Here is a 27315-nt window from a genome sequence, read left to right on the forward strand (position 1 = left end):
TTTCTTTCAATTCCATCACAATTAGCACACCCTCAAAATTCAGTTCCTGGACTTCCTGCCAAGATGGTTCCTTGAAGTATATGTGTGGATGGGTGGGGATGGAAGGAAGAGGTCATTCAGTTCCTACATATCTACTCCACTGAAATTCAGTAGTAGAAAAGGGCTGGAAAAGTGGAGTCAATAACACAGCTGAACTCTCCCAACATTCTCTTCCAAACAACTTTAAAATAACTCCTTAAATAAAATTCTGAGTGGCAGAGCTAACAAAAGGTTGGGGTGACACATCTTTCCAGCTTATGACAATTCAAGAGGTCTGCAGGAGAAGTCTGTGTCACTGGGGTGGGAGCCAGCCTGGAGTTCAGCAGCATGACCAGCAGTGGGCCTTGGTGGTCAGCTAGGGTATCAGCAGCAGATCTCAGCCCAGAGACAGTAAGGGGCTTGGATACCTGGTCAGGAAGATTACAGGGGACCCTTTGCTGGCACTGGTGCAGCTGACACTAACTGGCAACTCCATAAGCAGTTCTGGGTCACAGTACCAGGGTAGGAAGGAGCATTTATGATCAGTCACAAGGTAGCAGAGGCCTTGGTGGCAGGTCCAAGGCAGAAAGGAGCACTAGCGTTTGTGGCCACAGGAGAAAAGGGGCCCTGGTCACAGTTCCAGGCCCAAGATGGCATCACCTTGGAAAAACTGACCCCTACAGCTAGCTCTGAAAATAACTGCAGGAAAAAGCCTGATGCTTGGGACAGTGCATTCCTACTCTGAGATGGACAAAATACAAGGTTCAAAGTAAAAAAAAAAGGCAGGAAAAATGAGCAAACAACAACAAAAAGAACTTGACCATAAAAACCTACTACAGTGGCAAGGAAGACAAAGAAGTAAACTAAGAAGAAAACACCTACAAGCAAAAGAAAAATGCTCATTGGACCCAAGCCCAACAAGAATTCCTGGAATGTTAATGAAAGAGATAAGAGTGATAGAGGAAAAAACTGAGAAAACAAATGAGTGATGCAAGAAAATTATGAAAAGAGAATTAATAACTTGGGGGGGAAGCACAAAAAACACTGAAGAAAATAATACCTTAGAAAAACAGAATTGACTTAATGTTAAAAGAGCCACAAAAATTCACTGAAAACAACTCCTTAAAAAGCAGAATTGGCCAAATGTAAAAAGAGGTACAAGCGCTCACAAAAGAAAATAATTCCCTTAAAAAATATTACTGGGCAAGTGGAAGTTAATGAGACATGAGACATCAAGAAACAATAAAACAAAATCAAAACAACAACAAAAAAAATAGAACATGTGAAATATCTCATTGGAAAAGCTGACCTGGAAAACAGAATGAGGAGAGATAATTAAGAATAAAATAAGAATTACTGGACTACCTGAAAGCCAGGATCAAAACAAAAAGCCTAGACATCATATTTCAAGAAATCATAAAGAGAAACTGCCCCCATATTTTAGCTTGAGGATAAAACAGAAACTCACTGGTCACCTCCTGAAAGAGATCTCAAAATGAAGACTCCCAAAAACATTACAGTCAAATTCTAGAGCTCCTAGGTCAAGGAGAAAATATTGCAAAAAATCAGAAAGAAACAATTCATTCAATATTGTGGAGCCACAGTCAGGCTCACACAAGATTCAGCAACTTCTACGGAAAAGTAGTGGAGGACTTAGAATACGATATTTTGGAAGGCAAAGGAATTACAACTCCTTTACAGATTACCACCAAAAATCAATATCTACACAGTAAATTTGAGAATAATCCTTCAGGGGAAAAATGGATATTTAATAAAATAAAGGACTTTGAGCATTCTTGAAGAAAAGATCAGAGCTGAATAGGAAATTTGACATTCAAACATGATACTCAAGAGATACATAAAAGGTAAATATGAAAGAGAAATCATATGGGAAGATAACACATGTAACTCCTAAGGACTTTATCATTATTGGAGTGTTTAGAAGTAGTCTACATAGACAGGGGGCATGACTATGAGTCAATTATGCTGGGATGATCTCCAAAAAAAAAAAAAAGATGGGGTGAGAAAGAAGGATGCACTTGGAGAAGAAGAAAGGGAGATGTAGTATGGTGAAAATTTTCTCACATAAAAGAGGTGGGCAAAAAAGAAGAGTGGAGGGGAAAATGGGGCTGGTGGTACAGGCAATGCTTGAACCTTCCTCTCACTAGAAGTGGTTCAAAGAGGGGAGGAAAAAAATATATAAATGTATGTATGTATGTATGTATGTATGTATGTGTGTGTGTGTGTGTGTGTGTGTGTTGGGTCTCAGTTGGGTATAGAAATCTATCTTACCCAATAGGAAAACAGGAGGGGAAGGGAATAAGAGATATTGGGGCAGGGGAGGATAAAAGGGAAGATGGATTAAGAAAGGCAGTGGTCAGAAGCAAAAAAGATTTGAGGGACAGAAAAGAGAGAGAGAGAGAGAGCAAGACTGATAGGTGGAGGCAAAACACTGCATAGGTTCCCAAAGTGAGCAATACTGCCCCTTTGCGGACACTGAAACAATGCGGGGTTGCAATTGGGGAGCAATGAATAAAAATAAGGGGGTGGTAGAAGCATAAGGAAAGAGAAGAGAAGAAAAATTTTAAAAAATCATTCGTATATGTTTCATCTGTTGAGTTAAAGTCATAATGATTACATTATTTTCCAAATAAGCAAAAAAATGGAAAGTTATAAAAAAAAGTTATAAAAACATGCAAGTTATACAGTCAAGTTCGCAGGTCTTAACAAGAACATATTGGCAGGTGAGCATGTCATGCACTGGTGGGATGTCCAGCATTCATCAGCAGGAATGTGTGCATGTAATGACTTGTTTACAATATACTATACTGTTACATGAAGCAATATTGTATCATCAAAATTTCAATGCAGGAAAACCCCCCACAAATTTAGAACAAATTATTAAATTTAAGATGTGTCATTTTAAAAAAATAATTTTTTGAAATGATGCAAATAAAAAAAACTGTTAAAAGTGTTAAAGAACGTAGATTTTCAGGGTGGCACTGAGTAATTTTTTTTTAAAGGGGCAGTAGGCCAAATAAGTTTGGGAACCTCTGATCTAAGACAGATCCAAAGGATTCATTATGCAAAGTGCTATCTACCTCCAGAGAGAGAACCGATGAACTGAGTGCAAATTAAAGTATACTTTTCTTTCTTCCTTCCTTTCATAATATGGCAATGGAAACATGTTTTGCCTGATTTCACACAAATATATTTTGCTTGCCCCCTCAGTGGGCTGATGGGGGAGAGATGAGAGGGAGAGAGGGAATTTGGAACTCAAAATTAAAAAAGAATGTTTAAAATAAATATTTTAATTTTTTAAAAATGAAAAGGCCTATGCTATTTGTCAAAATGCTAAGCTCCGCCCACAACCAGGCATCTGTCTTAAGCCCTGCTCACTCTTTGGAGTCACTGCTCCCACTCAAGACAGAAGTAACTGACTAAGGTAGCTGCTAGACACCGTGTTTGGGCCATTACTCTTATTAGCTTCATTGGCTTTTTGTGTCCGGAGGCTTGCGCTGTCTATGCACATTTTGAAACCAGCCCTCTGTTCTAGTCTCTTCTGCCCTACAGCAAGAAGAAAAACTCAATTAGCACCCAGGGTCAGCTTCCTAATCCTTCTGACATTATACACTACAGCCACAAGGAAAGCTTATGAACCACATTCCCCTAGCTTAGGACCAGCTTTTGGGACTTCTAACAGTACACTCATATGCTCCTCCCTATATATCTCTCCTACATTAGGATGTGGCCTTGTGTTTTTAATTTATTCTCATGATAAGTCATTTAAAGTATGTATTGTTATATTAAGCATAAGTATTATGCTCAAGTTTTAGTTTCTTTAGACTGATGAATAAAAATAATGCCCTAAATAAATGTACTCCTTTAAAAAAAATTGATTGGATGAATCCCTGATAAATGTGTCATCTGCACTTATGAGTATACCATTTGGTTGCTGTACTCTAGGTCCAGCTCATAGATTCATGAACTTACAGATTCAGAGCAGAGAGGAATCCTGGAAGTCCTAAAATTCAAACCCTTAATTTTACAGATAAGGAAACTAGAGCTCACAAGAGGTTAGGTGACCAGCCCAAGATCATACTAAGTAGCAGGCGGCATAGTCTGGATTTGAACCTATGTCCTCTGTCTCCAGATGCAGAACATTTTCCACTATATCTTTCCATCTCTCTCACAATAATGCCTCGTAACTAGAAAGTTTATGAGCCCTGTACTCATACGGCCAGTTTGTGAGCTCTCCATCCCTTGGACCATTATCCCTCACAATAGGAAGATTGCTTTTCTTCTTTCTCATGAGTTTTCCAAATTTCCACACTACCCATACATTGAGTTGAGTTTCATTAGGAGAAACTTGAGACAAGGATCTCCCTTCCTGCTTGCAAACACCACTAGTATGTCAAACCCTTCTCCAAGAGACACTTAATTTCTTGCCAGCAAGGGAAGCAGAAGGTTAGGGGCCAGGAGCTTGGCCACTCTGCTCTCCTCACATAGAAGTATTACCAAGCTTGAATTCAGGTTTAAGGTTTTCAGGTTTAAGCTAAACCTTCTGTTATTTCTTTAATGGGGGAAGCAGGACCCCAAACTTTATATCCAAGGCTTCATTCTACACCAAATATCAGTTCCACAATGAACACATATAGTAGGTAACAAAGAAATCTCATCCAAGAGGAAGTTCCCCGATTTTCTAGTGTAGTGAGCTAGGAATAGGGATGTGATGGAGACTGCCAGCTCCTCTAATGATGGTTCTTCCTAGAGTCTTTCTTCAACAACCCAAGTGAAGATGGCACCTTTCACCTTCTCTCTCCTATGTAGAAGCCAAAAATTCCTGAAGAGACCACAGAACCCAAAGAGGGTCTCTGAAGAAAGTCCTGAAAGCAAATCTCTCCTCCCTAAGGCTCTTGTCAACTCTAAGTGCCTCACTCTCAGGTTTTGGGGTATTCATCTCTACCAGTGAGGAGAGTGTCCCATATGAATGGCCTTTGGAATACGGCATTCTTAACAATCTGTACATTCCTGCTCTGCCTACTGTCAACCACTACTGGCATCTTAGTTTCAATCAATCCTCACAAATCCCACCTTCCTCCTCCTCCTCCTTCTTTCTTCTTTCTTCTTCTTCTTCTTCTTTTTATAAAGTGGACAAGGTTTGAGGGCAGGGACTGTCTCTAATGATTTGGAGTCATTGTCAGATGAAATTTTTGCTTCCTTTATTGAGATAGTCAATAAACATTTATTAAGTGCCTACTATTTGCCAGGCACAAGACAGTCCCTGTCCTCAAGAAGTTTACAGTCTAATGGTGGAAGACAACACAAAAGGAAGCTGAAAAAGGTTGGGGAAGTTACCTGATATGTAGAGAAATGGCAGAGAATTAAGAGATGTCCCAGAGCAGTTCACTCAGGTAAGAAATGAAGTTCTGAGCCCAGCTCCCGCCTTAAATGGAAGTTTTAAAGTCAATGGCTCCACCCTTCAATCAGAGCAGCTCCAGGTTAGTGATAAGGTAGAGCAGTATTCTAGCTGATGAGATTTTACAGGATGAGTTTTTACCAATAATGAGCTTCCTGGGGAATGGTAATGAAGTGAAGTCCCCAAGACTGATGGATTAGTTTTGTTCTGGCCCTATGATGGTGATAAGGACAGCTAGGTGGTTTTTACAAGCCTGGAGTTCAAATGCGGCCTCAGATACTTACTAGCTGTGTGACCTTGAGCAAGTCATTTAACCCTGTTTGCCTCAGTTTCCTCATCTGTAAAATGAGCCGGAGAAGGAAATGGCAAACCACTCCAGTATCTTTGCCAAGAAAACCCAAATGGGGTCATGAAGAGACATGACTGCAATGACTGAACAACAAAAAAGCCCTACCTAAAGGAAGGCTTTGTAAGGAGTTTCTTGCTCCAACCCTCCAGCCCTCCAAACAAAGGGGAGAGGCAAGTGAGGAAGCCCAGAAGTTGCTAAGTATCAAAATTGAGTCAATCTGCACTTAGATTTCAGGTGATCAGCTTATCCTGGGAGAGAAGTGATGTTTCCTGGAAACCAAGCCGAGCAGCTGACGAAAAATGCAAATTTCTGAGCCCTCTATAAAGGAAGGCATGGGAGGCTAAAAGGAAAAATGTATTTGCATATTCAATTAGATACAATTGAACTAAGGTTTTATTTTTGCATCTCCATTGCTTAGCCCTAATGCCTGGAACAGAATAAGTGTTTAATAAATGCATGTGGATTGTTGGCTGATAGATGGGCTACAAATTGATAATGTTATAATTCTGATCAATTTATCAATAGGTATTTAGTAAGCCAAACCCCTGGAGTCTGTGAAGAGGAATAAAGAAGGCTTTGGCTCCTATGTCTGGGCAATATTTGTCACTCATCCACAACAGAAATAGTTTTTGGGAAACTCTTCATTGATCCAAGTATTTTAGATAAGTGGAGGGCAGACAGTGCAGCAACACCTACATATGATTAGTGAAGGCAGACTTACGGGAAGAAATATTGCATTACCATGAGTCATATGGCCAGGCAGATTACTAAAGAACATTTCCTCACCTCTTATTATATATACTATATTGATGAAAGCAATCTGAAGAGATTTGAATAGGAAAGTTAATCAAGTTAAAAACTGCAAAGATAAATTTAATTTCTTGGAAGCTATGATCCACAGAAACAACTTATTATTTAAGATTTATATTACAGAAACAACTCCAATTTTGAGCAATGTATTAGGTATTTATTGCAAAGCATTTCTGGAAAAATCTCATTAAGACTCACACCCATTTACTGCTAAAGGCCCACAAAGACTGACATCAATTTAAAAATTATGTATGTGTATCAGTTGATCGGAAAAACTAAGTAGAGTTATTAAAGTGTAATAATGTATTGCCAAAAAAAAAACCACCTATAATCAAATTTTCCAAACATAGCCAAGAAAACTAAAGAAAATGCTTTAAAAAATAGAGAACAACATGATTTATGAAAAGGTCAAAACCAGAGGCAACATTCTGTTTTAGTTATGAGGTCTCAACGTAATCAAATATAAATATACTTCTTTCACTGAAACAGGGTTTTTCATTAATTGTGAATCATAGGGATGGAAAGGACATTTGAGTACCCCTTGTATCCCTCCTTTACAGATGAGGAAACTTGAGTCCCCTCAAAATGAAGTGACTGGCAAAAGGAAAGCTAGAAATAAGATGAAGACAGCTAGGTGGCTCTGTGGATAGAGCAGTGGGCTTAGAGTCAGGAAGACCTGAGCTCAAATCTGGCCTCAGACACTTGATGTGTGATCCTGGTCAAGTCATTTAACCTCTGCTTGCCTTAATCTACTGGAGAAGGAAATGGCAAACCACCCTAGGATCTTTGCCAAGAAAGCCCCAAATGGGGTCATGAATAGTTGGACATGACTGAGAAAGTCAGGTACGTGGTACAGTAGATAGAACACCAGCCCTGGATTCAGGAGGACCTGTGTTCAAATCCAGCCTCAGATACATAACACTTACTAGCTGTGTGACCCTGGGCAAGTCACTTAATTCCATTGCCTAGACAAAAAAAGAAAAAAGAAACACCAACAAAAAAATAAGATATAGGTCTCCTGACTACTAAATCCAATGTCCTATCCATTCTACCAGCTTGACCTGTGTTGCTCTGCTTGAAATTACATTATTTCAGGGTGACAGTTAAGTTCTTAGTATGGAGGCACTATGGCAGAGTAGATAGAGGATTGACCAGCAAGCCAAGAAGATGGGTTCAAGTCCCATTTCTGATACATAGTGGCTGTGTGACCCTGGACAAGTCACTTAAGTTCTCAGTGGAACAGACAAATTTCTAAGTCTAAAATTTTTAGAACTGTTGGCCATCTTCACCAGTAGTGGGAGCTTCATCATGGGTAGTCCCTACCCCCATCAAAACCAAATCATAACATTCAGCAATATCTGCATGAAGTTTTCTTCATTGAAAAAAAAATCATCTACCATATCAGTAGACTATAGAAGAGGTTTATTACCTTCTATAGAATAGTAGAGAATATGAACTTACTGTGTTGCTTAATCAGTAGACTGTCTACCTCTTTCTGAGCCTAAGTCTTAGGAATGAGTGGTGGAGAAAAGAGAAGAATTTAAATTGACAAAGAAGAGGATCTCAGAGCTAGTCTCTCTTCCTCGGTAAAGAGACTACAGTCTTTGATCATTTGGGCTTATAATCACATTATCTTTGAGTTCAAGGAAACATCTCAGAGCCTTTGATGAACTTATCACAATAAGCAACACTGGTTATCTGCATTCCATAGATTTCTGAAAATAACATATTATGAACTAATACTGCAAAAACCCCAAAGTTTATTGGCAGGTGGAGTCTTCACATTTTATTGCTGACACGGTTTAACTATTAACCCATGCAAAACCTACCACAAGTTTGCACACAGTTCATGCCCAATAAAACTTGGTTGACCAACATAATTTGCCAGAGGGAGCATTAATGCCAACCGTGTCTTCCAAAAGTGCAGATTATAGCCTTTTAGAAGAAATGAAGGCTGTACTTCACAGCTTCAATCAGAGAAAATGGTAGTCACTGCCCAACAAGGCAGAAGAATGAAGGTGCCAACTATGAAAAGAAAAAAATGCAATAATTCAATCACTGGTCCAAATAGACACAGACTGAATTAAAGCTGCCTTTATGTCAGTTTTCTTCCTTCTGGTCAAAAGGGTATTACATTGCTCCTAGCTTTGATGTCTGTGAGACAAGTCACAGAGGAGCCCGGCTCTACCACATGTAATTCAGCAAAGATCAAAAAAGCAGCACCAGACCAAGAAATCCAAAGTGAAATTACACTAAGCACCTTCATATGTCCAAGACTTCCAAAAAATAGGCAGCTAAGTGGTGCAGTGGATAGAGCGTCAGACCTGGAGTCAGGAAGACTTATCTTCCTGTATTCAAATCTGTGTGACCCTGAGCAAAGTCATTTAACGCTGTTTGCCTTAGTTTCCTCATCTGTAAAATGAGCTGGAGTAGGAAATGGCAAACCAGTCCAGCGTCTTTGCCAAGAAAACCCCAAAAGCGGTCACAAAGAGTCAGACATGACTGAAACAACTGAACAACAAATTTATAGGACCCCTCCATCAGAGAAGTCAATGTCAGGACGTGTAAATAAAGTGGAAGCCTGCCAGTACGTGGCTCAGAGATACTTCAGGGGCACCTGAGCCCTGGAGTTCTCTGTACCTGGGGAATAGGAGACCCAAAATTAGCAGACAGAGAAATGCCACAAATTTGACCACAGATATGTGTGAAACAGCATGCCCGGCTCTGAGTGTGAGGCTTCAGGAAACATTAAGACTGTAGCACTCTGATCTGAGATGTTTCAGATAACCTTGAAGCCTGTAGGACTCCGTGCCAGGAAGCAGGAAGCCCAGGGTTCTCAAATAGGGAAGGGGAGAAGGGAGGGTTAGAAACCCCTAGTGGTCTGAAAGAGGATTTGGTTGCATCAGTGCTGTGACCAGGAAATCCCAGGGAAGCCAATGCTCCGGAGGTCCCTGGACATTAGCACTTTGACCCCAGACAATCCAGGAGGCCTGACATCTGCAGTGCAGAGCACCAGATGAGGAGGAAATTAATGGCACTAGCTGAGGTAATTGAAGGCAGGACCAAATAGGATTTGGCTGTTCTATCTCCTCCTTTACCCCTGTCTCACATGAAGAGGTGGCCCTACTCCTTGCCAAGGCAAACCTCTCTACCTACACAAGTAGTCCCAATCCATCTTACCTTTTCTAATAGATTGCACCCTCTATCATTCTCAATCTCTCATTCACCTTCAATCTCTATCTACTAATTTCTTTTCTATCTCATGTTCATATCTCCCCATTCTCAAAAAACCCCTCATTTGATTCTTCCATCTTTGCTAAGCCTTTCCTTCCTTCCTTCCTTCCTTCCTTCCTTCCTTCTTCCTTCCTTCCTTCCTTCCTTCCTTCCTTCCTTCCTTCCTTCCTTCCTTCCTTCCTTCCTTCTCTCCTTTCCCTCCCTCCTTGCCCTCTGTCCACATAAGGTATCACACCCTTACCTTCAGGTGTTGTGCCCAAAGGAACATAAATTTTGATCGCTGAAATCTTGCAAGATATCTTGGGGTTTACAGGTTAGATTTCTTTCTTAAGGACCATACCTTAAACCCTAATCACTCTGGCTTTCATTGATTGGCCAACAACAGGTCCCAGGCCAAGCTCTACTTGCTCATCGTTTGGGCCCTGATTGGCTCAGAGTGCGTATAAAGAGCAATTGTTTCTGTTTTGGCCAGAAACCCTAACAGTCATCCCCTCCCAAACTGTTTTTCCCCCCATTTTAAAAAAACTAGATAAAAGAAGCCATTCTTGCCTCATTTCTTACCTATCCTTAATCATTGAATGGGCTTGCCTCAGTCAAACTGAGACCTGGGAAAGACCTTAACTAAAAAAGGCTAAGGTCTCCTACTGCATCCAAAGCCATTTCCAGTCATCCTGATCTATATATCTCGACACTGGACCCAGATGGCTCTGGAGGAGAAAGGGAGGCTGGTGACTTTGCACAGCCCTCTCTCACTTAAATCCAATTCACTTGCATGTCATGGCATCACCTTCCTGATGTCTTCGAGAAAGAAGGGCAAACAATGACCCTGCTCACTATTGTTCTAGATCTCTTCTGCCCTTTGGGGCTAAACTCCTCAAGAAGGCTGTCTACAACAGATGCTCTATTTTCTCCTTAACTCTTTACAATTAAGCTTGACCTAATTGACTGAACCAAAACTGCCTTACCAGTGATCTCCTAATTTCAAAATCCAATGGCCTTTTCTCAATCCTCATTCTTTTTGGTAACTCTACAGCCTTTGAGCTGTTCATTACCCTCTTCTCCTTTATACTTTCTTCTCAGTAGGTTTTTGGGACACCATTTCTCTCCTGGTTCTCCTCCTACCCACAATGCCACTTCTTCACCATTTCCTTTGCTGGCTCTTTCTAATAGTAAGTGTCCCACGAGGCTTTTCTGTCCTGGGTCCTTTACTCTTCTTCTTCTGTACTTTTTCACTTCATGATCTTTATGCATTTAATTATCATCTCTAAGCTGATGATTCTCTTTTCGTTCTTGGCAATTGGGGTTAAGTGACTTGTTCAGGGTCACACAGTTAGTGTCTGAGGCTGGATTTGAACGAAGGTCTTCCTGACTCTGGGGCAGGTGCTCTATCCCCTGTGCCACCTAGCTGCCCCTGATGATTCCCCAATTCACCTATCCTGCCATAACCTCTCTGCTGACCTCCACTATCACATCTCCAACGGCCTTTCAGACATCTCTAAGTGGATGTCCAAGAAGACTTCTTAAATTCAACATGTCCAAAACAGAACTAATCATCTTTCCTCCTAAATCCTCCCAGCCACCTAGACTTACAAACTAGGCAACATCCTCAATTCCTCACTAGCTCTCACCCTTCCCATATCCAATCTGTCATCAAGGCCTGTCAATTTCACCTTGGCAATATTTCTACCGCCACCATGTTGGTGTAGGCTCTCATCGCCTCACATCTGTATTATTTAAATAGCGTGGTGGTTGGTCCGCTTGCCATAAATCTTTGCCTACTCCAGCCTATCCTCCATTCAGCTTCCAAAGTGATTTGCCTAACAGGTAAGTGTGAACATGTTGCCTGTCTACTTGATAAATCCCAGTGGTGCCCTATCACTCTCAGAATCAAATACAAAATCTTCTGTTTGGTGTTCAAAGCTCTTTATAATCCAACCCTACTCTTCTACCTTTCTAGTCTTCTTATACCTTACACTCCCTACATACTTTCTCATCAGCCTCCTTGTTGACCTTGAATAAGACCCTCCATCTCCAGGCCCCAGACATTTTCTCTTGTTCTCCCCCATGCCTGGAATGCTCTCTCTCCTCATCTCCTCTGGCTTCCTTCAAACCCCAACTTTTGTCCAAATCTCTCATTTTATAGAGGAGAGAATCAAAGCAGAGAGAAATAAAGCCCAGGAAAAAGTCCTCTCCCTCTTTCAGCTGTTGGCTCTTCAAATAGTTAAAGACTGTTGTATTTCCTAAATTGTCTCTTTTCCTACTTAAACAGTACTATTTCCTTCAAACATTATGCCTAGGAAATAGCTTTCAGTCTCCTCCTCATCCTCTGAGGATTGGGTGCTCCTCTTTAAACATGGTGCCCAGAACTGCATCAAAATGATACAAAAGTTGCTTGATAGTTCCTGTGGGACTATTTCCCACCAGCTACTACACTTTTGGACCGCTCTCTCCATCTAGGCCTCCTGCTTTTCAGCTTCCTTTTGTGTGTAGTCTTTCACTAATAGATTTTACGCTCATAGAGGGCAGGCACTCCCTTCGTTTTTATTGTTTCTATTTATATTTCCAGGGCTTGGCAGTGTCTGGCACTTGACAGACATTTAATAAATGTTTATTATTGCCTTGCTTGTTCTCTTTACTATACTCCTGCTTTTGTTGTTTAGTAGATTAGTCATGTCTGACTTTTTGTGACCCCAATTGGGGTTTTCTTGGAAAAGATATTGGAGTGATTTTCCATTTCCTTCTCCAGCTCATTTTACAGATGAGGAAACTGAGGCAAACAGGGTTAAGTGACTTGCCCAGGGTTGCACAGCTAGGAAGTGTCTGAGGTCACATTTGAATTCAGGTACTCCTGACTTCAGGCCTGGCACTCTATCCACTGTCCCACCTAGTTGCTCCATACTTCTGCTAATTTCGCCTAATTAAGCTTATTTTGATAGCCACGAAACACCACTGACTCAGACTGAGTTGGGGAGCCAATTAATGTATTTTTCAAATGAATTTTTAAACTAAATTTCCTCCAACTTGTAGCTTGATTCTTTAAACCCAAGTAAAAACTATCTACTTATTCCCATTAATTTTCATTTTGGGAGAATTATAAAATCATAGCATCTTAAAGCTGGAAGGAATTGTAGTGATAATTTATCACAGATTAGGAAACTGAGGATAAAAATGAGTGAGGTGACTTGGGCACTGGCACAAATCCAGTAATAGTTTGCCAGGATTAGAACCCAGATACATGGACAAACACAGACAGAAAGACAAAAAGGGTAGACACACAGACAGACAGATAGAAAGAAAGACTATGAAGTGTTTATTAGGTTAAGGCACTTAAACCCTGGGAATACAAATACAAGAAAGCAAATACAAGTCCTTGCCCTCAAGAAGCTTACATTCTAATGGGAGAAGACAACAAAAGGAAGCTGGAAAGGATGGGGGCGGTGTATGGAAAGAAGAGTATCCTCATAATGGGAAGGCAGCTGGTGAGAAGGAGGAAAAGAAAAGACCATAGAGTGAATTTAGGAGTGAAGTGAAGCATTTCCAATATCCTTCCTCAAATAGTGGTTGGGGCAATGATTAATCATATATTCTTTCTACCATACAACATTGTTTCTCTGTTAGTTTTGTTCCGTCTAGCTGATTGGGTTCTTTCTGAACCTCAATCCTACCTATTTTTGTAAATTTTTTTAAACTATCCTAGCCATTTTTTCCCTAGCTTCTGCCATCTGCATATCTGATAATTATGCCTTCTCTGGCTTTAAGTCACTGATAAAAATTTTTGAACAGAATAAGGATGAGGACAGAGTTCTGGATTATGGCACTATAAATCTTTCTCCAAATTGACTTTGATCCATTAATCATAAAGTTATGAAAGGCTCTATTTACAGCCTTATTTAATTACAAATATCTGACGCATTTTACTGTTACACCAGTATAACTTTGGAAGTTAGTTTGCACTGATTTATTCTTAATGAACCCACATGGTCTTCTGGTGATCAATGATTACCTTTTCTGTAATTGCCAGGATTTAGGGAATATGCCACCACATCTTTTAATAGCTTCAGTTGGATGAAGAGCTTTTTACATATACCTAATTAACTTATTTTAAAGGGTTTTATTCATTATTTTTTTTATTGGGCACTTGCTACATGTTTAACACTGCCTTAAGTTTTTTTTTTTAGAGAAACAGAGAAGTATAAAACATGAGCTCAAAAGTTTATAATCTAGTTTGTCAGACAAGGTACCTACATAAGAAAAGTCAACAACAATTAACCCTTTTCATTATACTCCCTTTCATGCACTCTGTGTTCCAGCCAAATTGGACTCACTCCTCCAAATTCAGCATACCATATCTCTTTTTTGTGGCTTACGGTTTGGCATAGCTCTAACTGCCAAGAAGTTTTTCTTGCATCTCACTAACACTGGTCTCTTTGCAAGCTTTACATATTGTTCTTGACAAAACTGAGATTGTATGACTCAATTCCCACAAGTCATCTGCCCTTCCTGGAAAACACTGCTTACTCTTCTCTGCCTTTCATAGTTCCTAGGCTCAGCACATGTGCTACTGCTTCTGACTTCTTCCCAGAGGTTACTATTCTTATTCTCCTAATTCATTCCTACAGGTTCTCTGTTACCTCTTCACTGTCTCTCTGTGTATATGTACCATATTTTCACCTTGTCAAATCTCCCTAGGTAAGTAGAATTATGAACTTTTTGACAGCAGGGAATCCTTCATTATTGTTTTCAGAAAAAAAAATTTTTTTTGCCTACATTTTTACAAACCTCCAGGTAAATGTCCCCTTTCCTCTCTGCTCTTAGACCATGACCATAGCCATACTGATCATACCTTTAGCAAGGCGTGGCCATCCCTACCAATGCCCCATCTTGATAATATCAGGTGACATGAAGACTTAGTGAAAAGCTTTCTCTTTCCTCTATGGAGAGGGCGGTTTTGTTTCATGTAGGAAAAAAAAAACCTTCCTAGTTGCTGCTCTGTCCTTACAGTTCCTGACATGACCCATACATGAACAAACAGGTAAAATCTGTTTTTCTTTCAGAGACCATGCTGGCCTGTACTCAAGAGAGCATAGATCACTGTGTAGAAAAGAGTCCTGTAGATGTTTCTGTATTGTTACCTGTAGCTGGTAGCTAGAATAGTGGCAAACATTCAAAGCTTTCAATAGCCTTCTCTGCCACACTGAACACACTCTGTATTGGAGACTCTAAGACTGCCACGATATTATTACTTCTCCAGAAGACACATATCTCTCTCTCTCTCTCTCTCTCTCTCTCTCTCTCTCTCTCTCTCTCTCTCTCACTCTCTAATAATACAGGGGACTAGATTTCTATGAAGTGCTGCAGAGGATATACATATTCTCCTTTTTTAGTGAAGCAGAAAGAGGATGTTGGAGGTAGCAAAAACAAAAATAAAATTCTATTCAAATGATTTCAGCCACCTATAAAATAAACTTTAAAGGTAGCATGGGGCAGTGTATTATTGCTGGTATCTAATCAGAGGGCCTGGATTCGAATTCTAGCTCTGCAACTTACTCTCTTTGTGGCCTTGCGCAGGTCCCACGTCACTGTGGTTCCCCACATTTCTTCTTTTTTTTTTTTTTTGGTGAGGCAATGGGGGGTTCCCTATCTTTAAAATGAGACAGTTATACTAGCTTACCTCTGAGATCTCTTCCAAGCCCAAATCTACGATCCTATAATTTCCTGAAAATTAGCATGAAATCGATTCAATTCATTGATTAAATGGCTTTTTATGTGCATGAGAGATAGAGTGATTGGAAAATTTAGATAAGACCTCGTGCCTCCCTTCCTAGAATTTATAATCTAGGGAAGTATCCCATCTGCACAAAAATAACCATAATATATAGATTACATGATAAGCGTTTGATAGAAAATCTGAAGGAGAGGGGCAGCTAGGTGGCACAGTGGATAAAGCACCCGCCTGAAGTCAGGAAGACCCGAATTGAAGACTGAAGTCCGGCCTCAGACCAAACACGTGACACTTATTAGCTGTGTGACCCTGGGTAAGTCACATAACCCCAACTGCCTAAAAATAAAAAAAAAACACAAAACTGAAGGAGGAAAAAGTCATTACTAACAGTGTGGGGAAAGAAGGTGAAAGAGAAAGGAAAAGTTTCCTGGAGAAGTGGCTTTTCAATTTGGACCAGTTTAGTCCAAATGAAAGCCAGCATGGCAGAGTGCATAGAGGGCTAGCTTTCGAATACAGATTAGGGTTCAAATGTGGACTCTGCCACATACCACATGTGCAGCATTGGGTAAGTCCCTCAAGCTCTTCTTAGAGTTCTAAGACTATAAATTACAGGAAAATTAGAAAGCTGTGTTAGTGGAGAGATTTTCCATAATAGGGGCTTCCTATAAGTCAAATGATAGGTCTGTCCCCTTTTCCCTTCACGCCCAAGGGGAGAAAAAAAAATATTTACTCAAGAACCACATTAACATTTGAAGCCAGTGAGAAGTGTTAAGTATATGTTTTCAGGTTAAGAACATATTTGTTTTGTGGATCATGTACATAAACAAGGGTGTGCAAATTAGTACAAATATGCACAAAGACTGATAATTTCACAGCCTCCTTAAATTAAGGCTGGAATACAATTTTTTTTAAATTTGCACATCAGTTTTTACTCACTCAAAGATTGTTTATTTTATCTTATTAAGTTTTTGTTTTTGTTTATTGTGTAACTGACATCTGAGAAGCACTGATTCAGACATTTGCAAGTTACTGGAGTGGGGAAAAATTTGTGAAGAAATCTATTATAGATTTATACAGAATTATTAAATCAAAAAATAAACACAAAAGCTTGAAACAGTGGAGAACTAATTTGGGAGTAGAATTTACATAATTTTTTTAAAAATGGGCTTCATTATAATTCTTTTGTGGGGTGACAAGTATAACAAACACTTTAGTGCCCATCTCCCTATAAGACCAAATGTTTATTTAAATTATTCTGTACATGAGGAGACTGTCTGACGTGTAGGGCAACTGATTTTGTGTATGGTGGGGCTTTTAACAATTTTTTCTCCTGATTTAAATGATAAAGTAATAAACTATCATTAAAAATAGGTTCTGTATGCATGTCATAAAAATGACTTCAAATCCTGGAGGCTTAATTTATCTAGAATACCACACAACTTGACATTTCCACATCACGCCAGATGCAAATTTTGTTCTCTTCAGTAGGTTGTTGGCATGCTCCAAAATCTATTAATAAAAATACGTAACACTGCTAGTCTGCACACTCAGAGATTCAAAATATATCTGAAATTTAGACAATGAACTCTTCTTTCTCCCCACCCCAAATCCCTGTCTTAGATGACTGACATTCTACTCAACCAGGTAGAATAGTCCAACCCATGTACACCCATGCAGTCCTGTGATTCTCCTAAGTGGATGCCGTCTCCCGAATGATTTCTCCCGGCATCTGTGTAAGGTTAGTAGCATAAGTAATATCATCCCCATTGTACAGATGAAGAAACTGAAGCCTGGAGCAGATGAAATGACTTTCCCGGGGGCACATAGTTAGCAAGTAACAGAGCTAGAATTTGAACACAGGTCTCCTGACTATGCAGTTCATTGCTTACTACTTCACTATACATCATTCCATTGCTAGAATATATTTTAAAACTTTAGAAGGACAGGAGCTATGTCTTATTTATATTTTCCTCAGCATTTGGCACATAGCTCTACATATAGTATACTCTTAGAAAATGTTCTTCCTTAAGGGGTAGCCAGGTGCCACGGTGTATAGAGTATTAGCACTGGAGTCGGGAGGACCTGAGTTCAAATCTAGCCTTGGATACTTACTAGCTGTATGACCCTGGGCAGCTCACTTAACCCCAACTGCCTCCAAACGGGAGGAAAAAAAAAGAAAATGTTCATCCTCTGAAAAGAGTAATAGTTTGCATGTCTTGAAGTAGATTTTTTTTCCATTTTGATTTTTGTGTGTCTACACTCCCATAGAGAAAGAACAGCAACCTCTAAAGGCCAGGTCTACCAAACATAAACTTTCCTCTTCTGTTAAATAAGGAGGCTAGACTAGATAATCTCTAATTGTTACTTTTAGCTCTAAATCGACATATGATATTATGATCCTAAGAAGTGGGCCATAGTGCAGTAGGAAGAGCAATCAACTGGGAGCCCTGGGGTCAAGTCCTGATGCTGTCATTTGCCAGCTGTGTGACTTTGGGCAAATTGCTTAACCTCTCTGTGCCACAGTTTTCTCATCTCTACAATGAGGACAGTATTACTTATACTTCTGACTTTACCATGATGTCTTAAGGAAAATTCTTTGTAAAGCAATAAGAGCTATATAAATAAATAAAATAAATTATTAGATTAATAAATTAATTAATAAAATTTTTAAAAAATTCTTGTTGTTGTTAATACATAGAAAAAAATCATTCTTTTAAACTTATTTGACAGAGTTCAGATAGAAAAGATACTGGACAAATGCTGCTCTTATTCTTTTCTATCAGATGTTCTGTGGACTTGCCCAGATGAATAAAATAACTGCTTTTTGTAGCTGAATAAAAGAATTAGGATTATAAGTTCATCTCTTATCAGTTCACTAAAAGCATTCCTGGTACAAATCTAACACCAGACAATATGATGGGGATGTTACATACCTCATCTTATTACCAGATGATTTTGATTTCTTCCACTTGGCCTCTGAATTTTAAGTTTTTCATCTATCCAACTTGCAGATTGTGAGTATCTGATGTGGTAACATCAATTAAAATCTATTACCGTAGATACTAGGGCAGTGAGGCAGCACAACAGATAGAGTGCTGAGCCTGAAGTCAGGAAGAATTATCCTTGTGAGTTCAAATCTGACCTCAGACACTTACTAGCTGTGTGACTCTGGGGGGCAAAGTCACTTAATCTTGTTTGCCTCAGTTTCCTCATGTGCAAAATGAGCTAGAGAAGAAAATGGCTAGGTTAATGTTCAAAGTGGGTAGCTAGGTGGTACAGAGGATAGAGCGCCAGGCCTGGAGACAGGAAGATTCATCCTTGTGGGTTTAAATCTGGCCTCAGACACTTATTAGCTGTGTCACCACGGACAACTCACTCAATCCTATTTACCTCAGTTTCCTCACCAGTAAAATGTGGTGGAGAAGAACATGGCAAATCACTCTAGTATCTTTGCCAACAAAACACCAAATGGGGTCACAAAGAGTGAAAATGACGGAACAACAAAACAAAGCTTTAATATATTTATATTATATATGTATTATTAATATATAATGTATTTGATATTTAATATATTTAATACTATAATTAATTATCACCACAATAATGACTATATAATCATCTTGCCAAGAGAAATACTTTCCACTTTGGGGGCTGAAATACACTTTTTGGCTATCTACATTAATCAAATTCACTGGAAACCTGTGAGATCTGCATTTCAATTTATGTTGGGTGCACACAATCAAAGTGAACTAAGGTAAAGAACTCACACCAGGCTGAAATGGCCCTATATTAGAACACATGACCTTGTGTGCAATACATATAACCTTTCATTCTAAAGATAATAAGCTCATGTACTGCAAACAAACAGAACATATTACAGCTATGAATCATTTGCAGGAAAGGTCTTTGTATGCAAACTCCTGGAAAACAGACTCCACTTTGGAAACTGCTAAGTGATTAGGCAGCATATCTGTCCTATAAAGATAATACAGGTAAAAATCTCATATTTTTCTCTAGAATTTCACCATAACAAAGGATTAAATCCATGGAGGGTATATGTAAGGGAACGCACCTAGAGATCACCAAGGCTTAGATTAGGCTTCTATAGTGTGGTCAACCATACCTAAAACTGGGTCTGCTCATGTAAGAAGGTAATCTACAGCTACTCACTTAGAGTCCTGAGGCATCTCTCTCTCTCTTTCTCTCTGTCTTCCTCTTCTCTGTCTCTCTCCCTCTTTCTCTCCTCTGTCTTCCTCTTCTCTCTCTCTCTCTTTCTCTTTCTCTCTGTCTTCTTCTCTCTCTTCCTCTCTTTCTCTTCTTTGTCTTCCTCTTCTCTCTCTCTCTCTCTCTCTCTCTCTCTCTCTCTCTCTCTCTCTCTCTCTCTCTCTCTCTCCTCTCTGTGTCTATATAGGAGAGACATTCTCTCCTATACTACCTCCTCGGCCCTTTGCTCTCCACAAGCTCTTTCATTTTGACAAGGTCACCCCAGAACCTCCCAAGTGCCGGCTCAAGCTCTAACCTGGAGTCAGCCCGGATGCACTGGTAAAAAGTGGCCATCTTCCTGACCAAGCCTTCAACTCTTTCATCCTTCTAGAGACCAGTCGCAGTGAGAAGAGGGTACCTCTTTATGTCTTTCCCCAGAGCAGTCAAGGAAGGCTCCTGGTATACTGCAGGCCATGCTTATTGACAGCCCTCCTTCCGTATTGCTCCTCCAGAAAGCTCAGCAGCCAGGCCCAGCATCGCCCACAGGTTGCAAGCACTCTCGAGGAAGTGTGGACGCTGCCAAACCCAGCCAAGCCCAGCCCATAGGGTTTTTGACCGGCCCAGTGAGATCTCCTGGGGAAAGAGTGTTGGCAACAGTATCTACCTGGTAAACACATTCCGCACTTCCTTATTTCACTCAGAGCCCCAAAGAGAGGCCAGAGAGAGAGCAGTTCTCCAGGCAGCTGGTTCCTTGCTTTAAGCACTGGGCTCCTCTGATTGGCATAGTTACCATTCATGAAATACAACAAACATAGGCTTTGTTTTATTGTACTTGCTTCAGGTGAGGGTGAAAGGCAGTGATGGGTGAGGTCACATTCCAGGTTTGATCTAGGGCTGATACCAGTAAGAAATAAAAACTAATGTGTATGGAGATCCAAAAGAGATAAGGGGCACCCCCCCTCCCCAGCCTGTTCTATGCACTCCTGCCTCCTCATTCATATTTACCAGAAGGAACACAAATCCCCACCTCTCTTCCCTACAAACTTCAATCTTGGTTAGGTTATTAGGTTGGCAAAATTAGTTTGGTAAAGATACAGAATAAATTTTTTTTTCCAATTCTGTTACTGCAATTTCTCTCTCTAGCTTTGATTTGTTATCAGTCATTTTGATTGTATCCAATTCTTCATGACCCCATTTGGGGTTTTCTTGGCAAAGATAGTGGAGTGTTTTGCTATTTCCTTCTCATTTTACAGATGAGGAAAATGAGGCAAACAAGGTTTAATGACTTGCCCAGGGTTATACAGCTAATAAGTGTCTGAGGCCAGATTTGAACTCAGGAAATGAGTCTTCTTGACTCCAGGCCCAGAACTCTTATCTACTGAGCTACCTAGCTACCCCCATATCCTATCCCTAGCCTTCATATGATCCTACAAACATTATCAGGCTTTCTATTAATGATTCTTGAAACCTTCCCATTACTCCTATTATTCAGACACCTGTTTATTCCAGCCATTACAGCAGTAGTTTCATCTCATGCTCTTACTCCTAGAGACAGGGCTTTCCTCCAACAAGCTAATTACTCCCATCTTTGCCAGAAGTTTTATGTAGTAGATAGAGAATCCCAGCTCTCAGCAGAGATAACCATTTTTAGTCTGATTCACTTATGTATACCACATCCTCCATACCAGCAGGATTAGTTCAAATTTAAGAGGCCTCTATGGTGAGTAGGGCCTCTATGTATTAACTCTGCCTATCATTTTAAAAGAATAAAACATCTATGGCCCAGCAGCCTGAATGCCATATCACTCCTGCCCTGTCCAAAGTCCAATGTCTGTCAATAGGGTACAGTCGTTGAGTTTCTAGGGAACATGTGTAGTATTAAAAGGAAGGTTTAGACCATCAGTTGTTTTTTTTTAAACAATCATGACAATCAAGGAGTAAAGCAATGAGAATTATTTTTTTAAATTTGGGGTTATAAAACAAGTTTCGATTTTCTATCTCCATGCCAAATGTTTTCATTTTTTATGGATAAATGCAGGGTCCTAATTAAATAGGCAATTCTTAGTAGCAGCTCACTCCTCTATTGGACTTTTCAGCTACAGGGTGCTTCAGGGACATCTTATCCCATGTATTCCTTTCCAATGTTTCCATTTCAATTTTACAGCTGAGAAAACTGAGGAAAAAGGCAATCATGATTAGAACTTGGGGTCTTTTTAACTCAAAGCTAACAGTTTTCTTTTTTGTTTCTGACTAACCTGGGAAAAGATGGGAAAACAAAAATAGGATGAAAAATTGGACCAGACCAAGTATTCACAGAGAGAGACAGATCTACACTAGAGGTAACACAGGTATGACACAGATGAATTAATTCTTATGGCATCTGAAAGAGGGAAGAATACTAAAGAGAGGGGTGAGCACAGACTAGGGAAATCTTTAAACTCAGTATCAAATTATTAGTATCAAAAACAAAAAAAGAGATGACCAATTAAATATTAATAACTACTGACCTCAAGATATTTTAATATGAAAGAGAGATAGGTTAGATGTGAACATTAGGAAAGTTATTTGGGCAATTATTTGAAGGAGCAGCAAGAGAGAGGAAGCAGTGAAATTAGCTTCAAGGCTAACAATAGGCTACAATAGTCTGAGAATAAGTCAGGAAGGGTTTGAACCAGAGTAGCAGCAGTGAGTGGATAAAAGTAGGGAGACATAACAAATATTGTACAGGTAGAATTGACAGGAGTGGACAAGTGATAGGATATAGGGCTGTTGGAGTCCATTAATATTTTAAACCTATAGCTGTTCACACTCATTTCAGTCATGTCTGACTCTTCATGACTCCATCTGGAGTTTTCTTGGCCAAGACACTGGAGTGGTTTGCCATTTCCATTCCCAGGTTATTTTAAAGATGAAGAACTGAGGCAAACGGGGTTAAGTGACTTGCCCAGGGCCACAAAGCTAGTAAATGTCTGAGGCCAGATTTGAACTCAGGAAGATTCCAGGTCCAGTGCTCTATCCACTGCGTCACCTAGCTGACCCACCATGATTAGTACAATGTTATCTTTTAATGGGAGAAATTTTATCCTTTCATCATGGGGGAAGAAGTAACAGATTATTGTTGTTCAGTTATTTTCAGTCATGTCCAAGTCTTCATGACAGAGAAACTGGAGTGGTTTGTCATCATCTTCTTCTTCAGCTCATTTTACAGATGAGGAACTGAAGCAAACATGGTTAAATGACTTGCCCAGGGTCACACAGCTAGTAAGTGTGTGAGGCTGGATTTGAACTCATTAAGATGAATCTTCCTGGTTCCAAGCCCAGTGTTCTATCTACTGCACCATCTAGCAGAGGTTCAAAATAAAGTTGGGAGGATGGTAGTAAAATCAATAGAAATAGGGAATTTGTGAGAAGAGGTAAGTTTATGGTAGGAACATGCTAAGTAGCATTTGCAGGCGTGCTGAGTTAAGCAGGACGTTACCAGTGGAGATGTTCAGTGCAAAGTTGGTGATACTGAAGAATTCAGAGGAGGGATTATGGATGGATATAGAGATCGGAAGTCATGTATACTAGAGAAGTGCTGAGTAAATTGCCAGCAACAGAGGGGGTCACCAAGAGAAAATATACAGAAAGAAAGAAGTGAAGGCCACAGACAGTCTTAGGCAAATCTAGCCTGTCTGTGCCTCAAGGGTCTCATCTGTAAATTAAAGATAGTAATCATTGATTCTATCTCACAAAGATAAAAGTTGATGTTGGTCATTTGCCCTGGAGCTTATAGGGTAGCTTACATTTTTTAAGAGGCCAGGAAGGAAGAGAGCAATATTTAGATGAGCTGTCACTCTGTTTATAATTATACACCTTTAGTGATTCCATGTCAGGCAGCTAGATGATATAACGGATAGAGTATTGAACTAGGGCAGCTAGGTGGTGCAGTCGCTAGAGCACCAAGCCTGCAGTCAGGAAGACCTGAGTTCAAATCTGGCTGTGTGACCCTGGACTACTCACTTAACCCAGTTTACCTCCGTTTCCTCATCAGTCAAATGAACTGGAGAAGGAAATGGCAAACCATTCCAGTTATCTCAGCCAAAACCCCCCCAAAAGGAGGCTTGAAGAGTTGGACATGACTGAAAAATGACCAAAAACACCCCCAAAAGAGAACTTAAGAGTCAGGAAGACAATTCAAATTTTGCCTTAGTCACATACCAGCTGTGTGACCCTAGGGAAATTATTTAATTTCTCTGTGTGCTACTTTCCTTATCTATGAAATGAAGAAAATACCAGCACCTACCTTATAGAGTTGTGAAGCTCAAATGAAATAACATATAAGAAGCACTTCGCAAACCGAAAGTGCTACACGAATTCTACCTATTATTATGATTATTATTGTAAGCTATCACATATTTCCTAGCAGCTTGAGAATTTACTCCCGTTGGATAGAAGCAGTCCAACTGAAGTGCCCTTATTAAGTTGAAGTGATTCAGGTAAAGCGTGCAGTTCTACCATTTTCCAGGATCACCTTTTGAAAAGAAGAGGACAACAATTTGTCTTTAGCTGTTTAGCCTCAGCTTAAGTACTTAGATGTTGATATGTGGTATCTCAATAGAATGTAAGCCCCTTGAAGTCAGGCACCATTTTTTTGTTTTGTCTTTGTATTTACGGTGTCTTACACAAAGTATGTATGTAATATTTACCGTTGGATCTGTGATACGGGGATAACAACACTTGGAATACCTACTTCACAGTCTAATTGGAGGCGGCTAGGTAGCAGTGAACTGGACTTGAAGTCAAGAAGACCTGAGTTCCAATTCTGCCACAGGCACTTACAAATTGTGTGACCAGGACAAGTCACTTAACTTTTGTCTCACTTGGTTGGTAAAAGGGGCACAACCATAGCACCTACCTCACAGGGTTACTGCAAAGATTAAATGAGATTTCACACATACACACACACACACACACCCCACACACACACACATACACACATAGCATTTTGAAAACCTTAAAGTGCCATTTAAATGTGACTTACTGCTTAATAGATCTGTGATCTTGTTGATGTGGGTACTTTATTCAATAGTGCAAATTATACCTTTATATCGTGTGTGTGTGTGTGTGTGTGTGTGTGTGTGTTTAAGGCAATTGAGGTTAAGTGACTTGCCTAGGGTCACACAGCCAGATTTGAACTCAGGTCCTTCTGACTCCAGGACTGGTGCTCTCTCCACTGTACCATTTAGCTGCCCCCCTGTGTGGATTTTATTATATATGTTCTCCTATAAATCCTATAAACACACCAATACCTACCAGTGTTCCCCTACCACCACTCTCTTTCCCAACATGGTTTACTTTCCTTAAAGCTGTCCCTGGGAGTTGATTGGCCCCCATGCCTCCCTTGATATTGCCTCCTAGTATGATACCATGTCAGCTGTTTTGACTATTGTCTCAAATCGAATCCTTATTTCAGTCCACTAAAATCCCCAGATCTACCTTTGTTTGTTTCCTTCACTACTGCCTATGAGCAATGTCTATACAAGATATATGTACTGATGGAACAGCTTTGGGGCTGTCTGTCCAACTTCACATCATAGTCTCATAGACAACAGGCATTCTTCATTTACTTGATTTTTTCCACAAGTCCAGTTTCACTGTTCAGTTAGGAAAAGCTCTTTTTTCCCCCCTCAAATATCTTATTTTTTTCCAATTATATGTAAAAAGTTTTTAATAGTCATTCTCTCAAAATTTTGAGTTCCAAATTCTCTCCATTCCTCTACTCTCTTCTCACTGAGAAGGTAAGCAATTTGATATGTTTTATACCTGTGTGGTCATGCAAAACATCTTTAGGAAAAACTCTTTAAAGTGCCTATGGATCTCATTTAGGAAGCTCTATAACGTCCAGGGCCTTGATACCATTAGCACAGGGTCATCTGGAAACACAAGAATCTGGAGGACTTCACCAAATACAGCAAAGCCCTCAACTTGAACTCTACAATGAATTTCCTCTCTGAGAGTGGTGAACACCTTTGGTGAGCCCATATTTACCTGGCATCTCATTTAAGAGGTGGTTCTGCAACTGTCTTATTATCTCCTCGCTCATATCAGGCTTTAACTCCAATAGAAATTGAGCTTTTACTAAGCAGATACTTTGTGCTAGGTACTGCTCTAGGTACTGGGGATATAAAGACAAGATGAAAAACAATTCCTTGTGTAAAAGAGTTTGTATTCTCCTTTTGTTGTTGTTTTACTTATGTCCAACTGTTCATGACCCCAGATGGGGTTTTCTTGGCAGAGATACTGGGGTGGTTTGCCATGTCCTTCTCCAGATCATTTTATAGAAAGAAACTGAGGCAAATAGGGTTAAGTGACTTGCCCAGGGTCACGCAGCGCCTGAGGCCAGATTTGAATTCACAAAGATGAGTCTTCCTGATTCCAGGCCTGCCACTCTATCCACTGTGCCACCTAGCTACCCACTTAGAACATAAACCTATCTCAAATGCCTTTTTGTCCTTTTTCTTGCTCCTGGCTAAAAAGCCCTGGGTTTATCATTATTATTATTATTGTTGTTGTTGTTGTTATTCTTGGATCTTTGCACAAGCCTCAGCTCACTCTAGATAATGGAATTGTTCATTTTTTGGGGTGTGTGCTGAACTCCTTTGGTAGGCTGGTAAAGCCTGTGGATACCTCCTCAGAAAATTCACTTACTTTGTTTTATTTTATTTTGGAGGCAATCAGGGTTAAGTGCCTTGCCTAGAATCACCTGGCCCCTAAGTATCTGAGGCTGCATTTGAATTTAGGGCCTCCTGATTCCAGGGCTGGTGCTTTATCCACTACACCACAAAACTGCACCTAGAAAAATGTTTTTAAATGCACAAAAATGACATAGGATTATAGAGTAAACCAAGTATATTGAAATACAGTGATAAAAATATTTTATAGAACCACTGTTCTAACAATTAGCCTTCCTGATACTCTGCAATTCTTCACCATTCTTTGATATTCATTAATAGCTTGGGTCCATGTATCCATTGTTTGTATACAGTTATACTCTTTTATATAATAGCATCTCTTAGAATTAAAAGAGACTTAAAGAAAGTTCCAAAGTCACAGAATCACAAAATATCAGAATTCAAAGAGACCTCTGACCTAGAGCTCTTTCTACTACACCATGTTTTCTAGCAGACCAGTTTTTAACCTGATCACTTTTTTCAAAAACTATAAACTATAAACTTTGACAGCACCGAAACTATGCTGTGACCTTAAAAAAAGAAGACTATCCCTTGAATAGAGGCACTTAGAGTTACATCTGAACCAACAGCATAGAATCTGGTAGAATGCACAATATTTCTTTTCTCTTCTACTAGTACAATCTTGCCCCCATATTCTGATTTGGGATTCTTAAGATGCTGACATGGTTTACCATGGCAGCTAGGTGGCACCAGAGTGCAGAGTGCTGGGCCTGGAGTCAGGAAGACTCATTTTCCTAAGTTCAAATCAGGGCTCAGACACGTCCTAGCTACATGACCTGGACAAGTCATTAACCCTGTTTGCCTCAGTTTCCTCATCTATAAAATA

The 27315-nt window shown here is 39.9% G+C and overlaps 1 protein-coding gene across 1 annotated transcript in view; it reads right to left on the reverse strand.

The window, feature by feature from the left end:
* CRACDL (CRACD like) overlaps nucleotides 1-20368 on the reverse strand; it is a 97791-nt gene extending 77423 nt beyond the window's left edge. Inside the window, 1 exon segment of the mRNA XM_078146373.1 lies at nucleotides 20072-20368. Within this exon segment, the coding sequence (XP_078002499.1) occupies nucleotides 20072-20109 (38 nt within the window). The 5' untranslated portion in view covers nucleotides 20110-20368.
* Between the last annotated feature and the right edge of the window lie 6947 nt (nucleotides 20369-27315).

Source organism: Phascolarctos cinereus, unplaced genomic scaffold, assembly GCF_003287225.1.
Source record: "Phascolarctos cinereus isolate Bilbo 61053 unplaced genomic scaffold, phaCin_HiC Scaffold_726;HRSCAF=1367, whole genome shotgun sequence".
NCBI classification, from domain to species: Eukaryota; Metazoa; Chordata; class Mammalia; order Diprotodontia; family Phascolarctidae; genus Phascolarctos; species Phascolarctos cinereus.